This window comes from Pempheris klunzingeri, chromosome 9, assembly GCF_042242105.1.
Source record: "Pempheris klunzingeri isolate RE-2024b chromosome 9, fPemKlu1.hap1, whole genome shotgun sequence".
NCBI lineage: Eukaryota > Metazoa > Chordata > Actinopteri > Acropomatiformes > Pempheridae > Pempheris > Pempheris klunzingeri.
Genome location: NC_092020.1, coordinates 10,404,375 through 10,415,119, shown reverse-complemented (window position 1 = coordinate 10,415,119; position 10,745 = coordinate 10,404,375). Strand labels below are relative to the sequence as shown.

The 10,745-nt window shown below is 43.5% G+C and overlaps 1 protein-coding gene, 1 long non-coding RNA gene and 1 other non-coding gene across 3 annotated transcripts; all 3 read right to left on the bottom strand.

Moving 5' to 3' along the window:
* Positions 1–1,343: 1,343 nt before the first annotated feature.
* On the bottom strand, positions 1,344–3,572 carry LOC139207501 (uncharacterized). The gene is made up of 6 exons (XR_011585043.1): positions 3,525–3,572; positions 3,032–3,155; positions 2,804–2,886; positions 2,108–2,146; positions 1,848–1,931; positions 1,344–1,591 (listed from the first exon to the last, which is right to left on the bottom strand). It is a non-coding gene; the product is annotated as an uncharacterized lncRNA (long non-coding RNA).
* Positions 2,512–2,714, bottom strand: LOC139207827 (small nucleolar RNA SNORA74). The gene has a single exon (XR_011585125.1). It is a non-coding gene; the product is annotated as a small nucleolar RNA SNORA74 (small nucleolar RNA).
* A 1,768-nt stretch (positions 3,573–5,340) lies between the features above and the next one.
* On the bottom strand, positions 5,341–10,501 carry cfap96 (cilia and flagella associated protein 96). Its single transcript, XM_070837338.1, has 7 exons — positions 10,402–10,501; positions 9,397–9,616; positions 8,768–8,905; positions 8,328–8,403; positions 6,980–7,162; positions 6,686–6,849; positions 5,341–5,458 (listed from the first exon to the last, which is right to left on the bottom strand). The coding sequence occupies exons 1-7, from the start codon at positions 10,499–10,501 to the stop codon at positions 5,404–5,406; spliced, it is 936 nt and encodes a 311-aa protein (XP_070693439.1). The 3' UTR covers positions 5,341–5,403.
* Positions 10,502–10,745: the final 244 nt, after the last annotated feature.

Here is a 10,745-nt window from a genome sequence, read left to right as displayed (position 1 = left end):
GGGAGGGGTGGCTTTCTGTAGGAGTGACCTACAGCAGTAGGAAGGGGAATGACAGGTCCTGGTCTCCGTTTGTGTCTGATGATCTTTTGTCTGCCTGGCACAATGACTAAGGACAAACCATCTATATCCAAACCTGCTTTCTCCCAAAGAAAGTTGCAGTGTATCTGGACCGGCATGCAGGCACTCAGTCCTGCTACGGAGTCATCTCTGACACACTAGTCCTCCTCTACACCTCACTGAACCCCTCTACCCTGGGTTTATGTTTAGGCATAGAAAGGCAGAGCCACCCTCTGGAAATACTGACACAGATGATCCATCTGTCTGAAGTGGATCACACATGTGACAAATTAAAAACCAAAGAGTCAGAAATAATTAATGCAGATGCCTCCATGTAGGGTTCAAACAGGGATGTATTACTGGATGGAGCCTAAAGTGTCATATTAGAGGTGTAAAACAATTAAAAAGAGATGAAAAGCAACCAGAAGCTAAACAACCAGTGCAGAACACGACACAATACAGAGGATGCGACTGGAATGGGAAATTGCTGTATATGCTGACTGTGCCTTCATGTGATAGAGTTCCAACTGTATGTAATTACATGTTCCTCCTCATTCCAACCCCAATCACAAGATGAGCTGTTCTGATGTACGTATGATGGTTCACCCCAAGCATAGAAATATCCTATGAAACTCTGCAGCTGACTTCTAAACAGGCCACCGTCTCTGAACTGTTCGCTCTTGTACAAGAATTAAAGACTATGGTGCTCCCAGTCTGTTATTAGCTTTTTGCACAACAGAAGTGGGATCCCTCGAGTGATCGTCTGGGACAGGATGCGGACCGATCATCCTGGGAGATCTGCACATCCTCCTGGCCTCCACCTCCAAATCATTTGGAGATGAGGGCTGACGGTCACCGCTGGGATTCCAACAAACCCAATTTAAGTTCAGTGACAGACTTTTAATCAAGTTCTCTAAAGCAAAGCCCCATGTTTCTTTCATTATAGTTTTCCATAACTGCACAGAATAGGTATTTTGGAAATCTGCCTTTTACTTCAGTTGTGGCACAAACTGAACCTCGAGCCTTATAGAGACATCGGCATGGTTCACTGGTGCATGAGGCCCGATGGGTACCAGGGAGGAGGTTGGACCTCCGGAAGCGATTTTAAACACTTGGGCTAAAGAATCTGGGTCATCTGAAGATGGCTCCCTGAGTGTGACCAAAGTAGGAGACATGACAAAATATGGCACAACTTTCAGTGCATGTATAGCAGCAGGAGTGAGTCCTCAACATAAACCGAGCAGGACAAACATGACCCGACTTCAATGACTTCCTGAGTCAGACCGTAGTGGTAAGCTGTAAAACTTTATTCACACTCTTACGATTACACTTCATAGACCAGAGTTTAGAGTTCCTGTAGCTGCTACATGTAGTTGACGGCTTCAGGACATCATCCAACAAAACGTGTACAACAAGTTTACATCGTGAACCAGGTTGAGCAGACATGGCAGAGACAATGGGGAGGGAGGGAGGGGGGTGTCACATCCCAGAGACGTCACACATCCAGATCAGCCGGGCAGGATTCCACTCAACACTAGAAACGAAGCACAAGTGTCAGACCATTCATCCCTTCGTTACTTTACCGTAACAGATCTCACAAAGCATGTTTCAAGTCTTCAGTCAGGTTCTGGTAAATGGCAGTTACTTAAACCTGTGCCAAAGTCCTGACGTTTCTCTCCCAATACCAAAGATTCCACAGCAGAGGGGGGGGCCTCTGCCACGGCAGTACAAGATTGGGTTTACACAATGCTGCATCGCTCCTGTATCCATGGTAACAGACTGATACACACCTGGGCCCCAGTCTCCCAGCGACCTCACACCAAGTTCTTTGCATGCGTCTGCTGCCCCCTGCAGGCCCCCTGCTGCACAGGCTCCTGTAGAGAAACAGTCAGTCAGTCATAGAGGAACCCCACTGATCACGGTCAACCATCTTTTTTTTTTTTATGCTCAGGGTTTGAAGTTCATCATGGTGTGTCAGCATGATGTGTTATAATTTCATCACAGCATGTAACACAAGTGATTATATAGAAAGTACTGGTGCCGTGCTCACCCTCAGTCAGCTCCACACTGAGCAGCCCAGGGCCCCCACCTGCAACACAATCAAGGAAAAGACTTCAGGTCACAAGTTTACTTTTGTGTTCGTTACCATGTCTGGGATCTAAAAGCAATTTGATTCCACTTTGAGCCAACCTGTCAAATGGAAGGGAGTCCCATGGAGTGAGTGCATGCAGCTAGGTTTTGCCTAGTCTAATGTAAAGTACCGGCTGGGTTAGTTTAAAACTGGACCATTGGAAGACTTCTAACAAGCAACTGCATTATTTGTTCAAATTCTGTTAACGTACAAACATGTTTGATTATGCCTGGCACAATCAATGGTGTGTAGACCAAATACAGGCCTCTAGGTCAATTCATGGAAAACTTATTTTGAAGGCATTTGCCTTGGACCAATTTATTAATGTGTGGCCCTATACTAGGCCTGCCCTGCTGTTGGATCAGGACAGGCCACTCTCGTTGGGCCACGCTCTGCAACAGCTCAGCAGCAACAGACTCTAAAACAAAACCTGCACAGCTGAGACAAAGTACAGAGACTTCCTCTACCAGCACTGTAACACTGAGCCAGGCACACACAAAGCCTGGCCAGCTGACTGAGCGCTGGTGGGGGGGGAGACACACACATGACCACCACATGGTCGCTCCCAAATTATTAGAGCCTGGGAAAGACCCACTACTGTTAATCTGCATTTACCTTTAGTCCCAGAAGGCAGGGCCGGGTGCTGGCTATCCTAGAGCTGCTGCTCTGAGCTGAAGATTGTTCAGGGGACAGCATTTCTGAAGGAAACATCAGAGTCACATTAGTGCTGAAGAAGGGTTAGGGTTAGGCCTGCAACAGTTACAACCAGTCAAGAAACAGAAACTGGTGCATCTGCAGCACTGGTGAGTTCAGTGACTGCAGTTTACTCATTCATAGACTTACCAAGTAGCTTCAAAGGTGATAAAGGTGCCTCTCAGGAAGCTGAGGTTTCTCCATATCTCCCACAGCCACAACTGGAGGGAAAGCTCATAGGCAAGGGGACAATCCATTCTCCCAAACCTCGATGCTTTTCAAAAAGAAAAAAAAAAAAAATTAATATATCGTCATCATGTATAAAGTGGAACTATTCTATTGCATTTTAATGAATAACCATAAGTGCTCTATATACTGATGGTGCATTTTTCTCTTGCATTGAAAGAAATAAACGGCCAACAACCGAGGACGCTTGATACTTTTCAATGCAGAACGTGAACGCACCACGTTGCTCTCTTACATCCAGTCCACTGAACAGAGTTCACACAGACCACCATTCCTTCCAGCAGCGTCACAAAGCTTCCCGCTGAATGGGTCCCGCTCTGGCGCCATTATTTCCGCCAATAACAGAATTCTTAGCGTTGTTCCGCCAACAGTTCTCACCAGAGGCTGAAATACTCACCACTTCTACCGGAGAGTCTCGTGGCCTCCTACAGCACATGGTTCTTGCGGACCGAGAGGAAGAACGGAAGTCACACGTTCATTTATAAAAGGCAAAGTATCGCAGTGCATCATGGGAAGGGAAGCTCTCCCAAAGATCGTCTATTGAGGTAATGCACCTTTACTGCCCCCGAACAAGAAAACAGCCTACAGAACTAATGAAGATCTGCTCCTTTGCCTCAGATAAATGGGCACATGCTACATTTGAAACCACATTCAACATTCAGTACAAGGAAAAGTGCTATTATTTAAATTATTAAGAAACATTATATTTCATATATTTGATATTAGTTGAACTCACCATGAGTTTCTTTCAAAAATGAATTCCACTCACACTAAAATAATCCAGATGGCTTTCTGATGATTGGCTAAAGGCTGTAGTGCAATTTCAACTGATGGCTCAGCTGTAGATAGATAAGATTAGATAAGATATTTCTTTATTGGTCCCACGACAGGGAAATTTACAGTGTCACAGCAGACACGAGGAGATATAAAAAATATGTACAACTAAGACAGAGGAAGTATAAAAATAGAAACAATATAATATACATAGAGGGAATATTAAAAAAGAACGGGGAGATATTAGAAAGTATTGCACATTTGTGAAGTGGGGTAAAAAGATGAGGGAAATGAACATTATAATGATATAAAACATCAGAAAATAGATGTACGTCGCTCTCTGGGTTGACATTTTGGATGTTTTGGATCTTTATGGATAGCTGACCTGCTATGGTTAACTAGTGGTAAACAGTGTTTGTGATGAAGCAAGACAGACTTCTTTTAGAAACTGGCTTCAGATAGGAACGCAGGAAAACGTGTCTTTATACACTGTTTTGAACTTAGGAGATCGTTAAACAATTCAATGTATTAATTGGCTGATTCCAACCCAAACCAAAAAGTGTTTGAATGTGGTACCACAATAAACTCTGTCAAAAAATAAGAATATCCATTCAAACATTATTTTATATTCATTCATTGTGATGACTTGGCCCATAGAGCATGACAAACATGGGAAAAGACACAGAATTCAATTGAATGCAAAGTATTTATTGAAACAAAAGCAACTAAACTGAGCAGGAGTGAGGTATGTTTGTCGGTATATCAGTGGTGTGGAAACAGAAGGGCGGGGGAAAGACAGCGAGCCACGCGAGAAACTGCGTCTTTCATCCTGTGGAGCACGGAGCACAGGTGGTCCCGGTCTGGACAGGTGCTGCAATCAATTGTGGCACCTCAGAAAAAAACAAGGGTAGATACAATAGCTTGCACAGCACAAACAGTTTAGGCAGGGGTCGTCACACTGTGTAGTAACAGTAGTGGTATTAGTACCATAGTAGATATTACTACCGGTAGTAGTATCAGTAGTAGGAGGCAATTAGTATTTCTACTAGTCTGCCTTTTGATAGCTATAGAGAGAAGACAAGATGAGATGAGGGGAAGCATTTATGTTTTTGATATTGTCAAAAGACCTGTCTGGTTGCTGTTGTGTGTAAACTGTGAAGCACACAGCCAAACATCCATCATCCAGTTCTCCGTTGGACATACGTTCCACAGACACTCTGCCGTACTGATCATTGGTCATTTTTCCTGTCAGAAATTCTAATATTAAAGGCCTTATGTTACAGCATGGAAGACTAAAGTAACTCTCAACGAGAGATTTATTTCATCCACAACATTACAGATATTCCCACGTAAACAGGAGGAGAAAAGAAGCAAACGTTCACACATTAAACCACCGAAGATGGCTGAAGCGGCCACGTTTCTTTTTAAAGCATTCATGTGTGGGACTGTCGTCACAGCTCATCACGGAAGCAGATGCAGAAAAAGAAGGTAATGTAATGTAGTCAGAATGTCATCACAGTTGGAATGGTTGAGTTGTAGTTTGTAGAGTTCACACTCCTGAAACAGAAAAGAGAAAAATAAGTTAGAGAATAACTCAGTGTGTATTTAACTCATGAAAATCTAAAGTGTTTGACCGATCTTGACTTTTTGTCTTGCGAAAGCTGGAAGCTTAGAATACAGCTGTCCTTAGGGACAAGGTACAGCTGAAAAGGAACATGACATTACATTTAACATACAAAAGGCCTAATAATGTCTTGAAAATGTCTATGTCAGCCAATCAAAGATTGGATTAATGTAATCTCTTCAATATCACTTTATTAAATTGCATTTTGTTCCATTCAAGGGCATCATTCATCAATATCTTCCTACACTTTTTCCTTATATTTGTTCTTTAGAAGATTCCGAAGAAAAGTCTATGTGGGGTTCATGGCATGTTCTTGAACAGCTAATTGTTCACAGAAGTGTTCTTATAATGATAAATCCCATTGTCCTGTCAGTTGTTCCTAATTGCCATAGGTTAGCAATCTGTCAAGCCCCATTAAAGGGCATTAGACTGGAAGAGCCATGTGCACACACACAAATCACATACAAAAATTGAGAAGAAAAGTTGGGAGTCCAAACACAAGGTGGAGCACCGTACTCCAAACGAAACAGAAACGTCATTAACGACACCCAGTAAGAACACTTTGGAGTGGCAAGTTGAAGTTAGACTTCTGGAACTTCAGGATATCTTCTGGGATAATTCCCTACCCAATGAGTCGTCTAAATGAAATCACAAAACTGCTCTATACATTGACACACACAAGCGTTTTCTGATCTGATGTCAACAGGCAGGAGAACATCTGTCATTATCACGCTTGTCTGTGATTTCCAAAGATATTACAAAAACCCTTCTGTGACTGTGACAAAAACTGAGACTGAGGGCTTTTCAGACAGCTCCCACTGAGTTCATAATCAGCCTACGTCTAACAACTCTTATGAAGGGGACGTGCACCAACTGGGGTGATGCTGTCATCGTTTTACTCCGACAAATGTTTGAAAGAAAGCTTATTAAGGTGCTGTTGGGACTATCAGGGTTTTGTAAACAGTTGACTTCCATGTCAAAGTGTGACACCATCCACCCTGACCTCATTGACCATCCAATGTTCGACCTCGAAATGCCACCGAATAGGATGCTTCCTTAAAACAGGGCCTTAGGACTCGTTATGACCTCTAAAGGCTGATCTGGGGTCACCTGAAAGCCCTGCATGTGACAACAGAGGGAGGGAAGCTCAGGGATCAGACCTGTTAACATTGGCAGTGATGATGCTCTTGACAGGCGTGCTCTTAGGACCAGCAGCAGGACGGAAGACTGGCTCTTGACTGGTTGGTTTGGAACGACGACTGATGGACGGATCAGCAGAATGTGAGGGATAAGTGCCAAACGTCCCGGCTTTCATTCCTCCGATCTAGCACACAATACATTCGCATAAACTGTGAGGAATGAATGTAGTGGAATGTAAAACAGATCACTGCTCCATGTCGCTGTCAGATATTTCCCTCTGATCATCACGGTAGAGCAGACAGAGAGATAGTCACCTTTTTGCTGGGGGAGGGGGGTTTGAAGGGGACTGCAACGCTCTGTGCAGGTGGGAGGGGCTTGTATGGTGGTGGGAGGGGCTTGTCACTGCGGTATGGATTGCCTTGGAAATAATCTCTGGGATGAAGGTTGACCTTGAATGGGCCATCTCTTAACTTGGAGCGATGGATCGCTGCCTCCTTCTGCATCATACATACATTTAAAATGAACGTTAAATAAGAGGTGTCTAAGTAAAATAGTTATATATATATATATATATATATATATATATATATATATATATATATATATATATTATATTATATAAGTTATTTTTGTTAAGACATGCTTTTACTACAGTAGTCTGTTTCCAATAACTCCCAAAACAAATGACATGACCATTGTAGAGTAGCAGTCACCATGGTAACAATAATAAGCATGTGGCTCTTCAGCTACGTTTAGGCACTAAAACTACTTGGTTAGGTTTATGAAAAGATGATGGTTTGGGTTAGAATAAACATCAAAGCATGTTACATAAGGTAACTCATGGACATTAATAATTATCAGTCAGCATTGCCGGGACACAAACAGTGCTCTTCTCGGTGGAAGTCCTGCGCTGGACCCATCCACCCTCCACAACCTCTTCCATATGAGGACTTTATCTCTCTTACTACGTCCCCTGACCTCCTCCTTTGCTCCTGTCACACTCACTACGGCCACTAGAGGTTACACCCTAACCTTTTTAAACCTTACATATGGGGCATAATCAGCTGCTTGCAAAGACAAACTATGTGGCTCTGTTTTACGTCTATTCACAAGGCTGCAAGAGGTCGTTTTAACCCCTAATCCGTGTGCCGGTGATTCAGGCAGCAGAAAAGGTTGGAAACAAACCAAAACAGGGCACAGCAAGGTATTTAGTGTTAGGTTTGAGCAATTTTGCAATGCTTCTCTTTCAGTTTTTAAATGTTCCCGTCATCTGTGTCATATGTGTTCAAGGAGACAGACTGCAGCCAATGTAATGTTGTAGCCTTGCAAGTTACTGATCAGTAATGTATAAACAAAACTAAGATATAGCTGTGTGGGAGTAAGAGTCAGTGAGACTCTGCAGGAAATGCTGCGACGACCCCTCCTGGAAAACTGTACTGCAAAGGGAAAGACTTGTCTGATGGTCTTACTCTTGTTTCGTTGCAGTGTCTGACCTCTTTTCCAAATATGCAGAGCTGAGTGACATTCTTACACTCAAATGTTCCTTTAGTGTATTTTCCATTCACATGTCGCTGTGTTTTCAGATCTCAACTATTTCAGCACTTTGGTGACATGAAATGATGGCCAGACCTAGAGATTTAGATATTCTACTTGAAGTATTACCTGTAGTACATCTTTGGCTCTGTCGTAGGGGTCTGAGGCATATAGCTGAACACTGGACAGTGTCACATTGGGATAGCTGCAGGAGATAATATAGTGTTAACTTCAGCTGCACACAATAAACTGTCCTTTTGTGTTATTATGTTCTAGTCATAGTATTTTTCAAAGGATGTAAATATAGAAAAATGAAACCATATCTCTAGTGGTCTCAGTAGACAGTGGCAATAATTATAATAATAATAATTCTTCCCAGAAAAGCTTTGAGATTTATGAGTTCACTGGTCATTGGAAAGTTTCCTTAACAGGTGCCAGATAATTCATTTCATAGAAAGTCTTCAATTATTTGATTCTGATATGTGTATGATGCATGTACACCCTGCAGTACTGTAATTGTTCCAGTTAAAATGTGCTGAGCTGTTTTAGAAAGAGCTGTTGCCATAAACCTGTAACCACTGCCTTTCTTGGGAGGTGAGGTGACTATGTTGCGTCCAGGTGAGCGATGGGCTTTTCGGGCGACTGACAGCGGACTCATGGCTTCAACTGGTCCTGACACGGTCCCATAGTAACTCCCTGAGCCGCAGCTGGAGGCAGACAGCGAGACAGTGTTAGATGGCAGGAAATGACAACCAAGCGAGTAGATGTGAGTGCACTCGTGGTTTTAGACAGATTCTGCTCATACTTTACATTTAATCTTAGACTGTATACTTTCCAACACATTCTCGTACTAAAATGCCAGAATAGGTTTCAACCCAAAGATTCCCAAAATGAGATGTTTTCAGCACTCTCTATAGGATGAAGGAGGATCAGCCTGAGGCAATCAAACTTCAGTTACGTTATGTACATGACGTGAGTTAACGCTGTGGAACAGTCACAGTTTGGCAAAACTACTTGGCTAGATTTAGGAAAAGATTATGGTTTGGGTTAGAAGAAGTATGTTAGATATGGAACAGATGGAACATTGACTTTTGGTTTCACATGGTCCATGAACTGCAGTCTGCTGGGTCATCCGCTCATCCTAAACCTCCTGTAAACCAAGGCATGTGTGTATGTGTGCACACGCATGTTCTCTCACGGCTTCTTGATCCCATTACAAGGCAGGAAGGCCTTCCCCAGGTTCTTCTTGGTTTGCTGGATGCGATACTGTCTGGCCAGCCTCAGCGGGTCACTCAGTGCCTCGCGTTCAAAAATCCGTTTGAAGGACTTGTCAAAGAAGCCACTCTGCAGAGCACATCGTTGCTTAGCGATGCCCGCCTGCATCTGCCGGCTTCGGTGGGCTGACTCATTGAACGGACCTGGATTTGAAAGGAAGATGCCACAAGTTAACATGGTCCCGGCACAATGTTTCAGAGTGATATCTTACCACTAGTGGTGCCTTGGCACCCCAGGTGCAGGCTGTGGAAAGATGCTCCTGAAACAATCCAGCACATAATATCAGGGTGTCAGATGCAGGCAGGAACAGAGTAGATTGGAGGTCATAACCAAGTGGCCTGGCACAGTGTACAGGAACATCTACACTGAGTGTGGGCTGGAAGTCCCAAGGTCAGAATGGAAGACACCTCCCAAAGTGGTTGAGAATGACCGAGCTAAGATCCTGAAGGACTTCCAGATCCAGACTGACAAACTGGTGATGGCTAACCAATCTGGCATCGTGCTGGTTAACAAACAACAGAAGAAGGCAGTGATGATGGATGTAGCAACATCGACAACAACATCAGGAAGAAGGAACATGAGAAGGTTGAAAAATACTAAGGGCTGAAAGAGGAACTAAAAAAGACGTGGGGAGTAAAGGCAACAGTGGTGCCAGTGGTGATCAGAGCACTGGGGGCTGTGACCCACAAGCTGGGGGAGAGCCTCCAGATTCCAGGCACAACAGCTGAGGTCTCTGTCCAAAAGAGCTCAGTCATATGAACAGCTACCTCTACCTCTGCTAGAGGACCTGAGCTTGAGGAAGACACTGCCAGCTGGGGTTGGTGGCGGTGAGAAGTGGATTTTTTATACATATGCTGTGTTTAATAAATCTTCAGAACTTCACGTCATCATGAATTATTCAGGAAGATAAATAATATACTGTACTTACGGTTGGTGTGTGGAGTGTACTTATCTCCTATAGAGATGTAGCTCATCTCCTTAAAGACACCCAGACGCTCCATGTCACTCTTTCCCTCACCCGACAGCATCTTTACATACTGGAAATAGACACACACACACACACACACACACACACACACACACACACACACACACACACACACACACACACACACACACAGACAGACAACCTGGCCAATGTGTACATACTGTATGTAGACATATTCCACATATGTACATGACGTTCATTCCAGTAATATGTAGTGGGGTCATGAGGAGTACCTCTGGACACTACTAAATGTGAGTGTGTATCTTTAAGGTACAGTAGGCTAA

Bases quoted from the DNA above. Each gene is read 5' to 3' on its own strand.
- cfap96 (XM_070837338.1), bottom strand. From the start codon at position 10,501: ATGCTGTCGGGTGAGGGAAAGAGTGACATGGAGCGTCTGGGTGTCTTT. The intron at 8,906-9,396 runs GTGAGAGAACAT...GTCTGCCTCCAG, and splicing joins TGTAATGGGATCAAGAAGCC to CTGCGGCTCAGGGAGTTACT. The intron at 8,404-8,767 runs GTTTATGGCAAC...TATCTCCTGCAG, and splicing joins AAGAAAGGCAGTGGTTACAG to CTATCCCAATGTGACACTGT.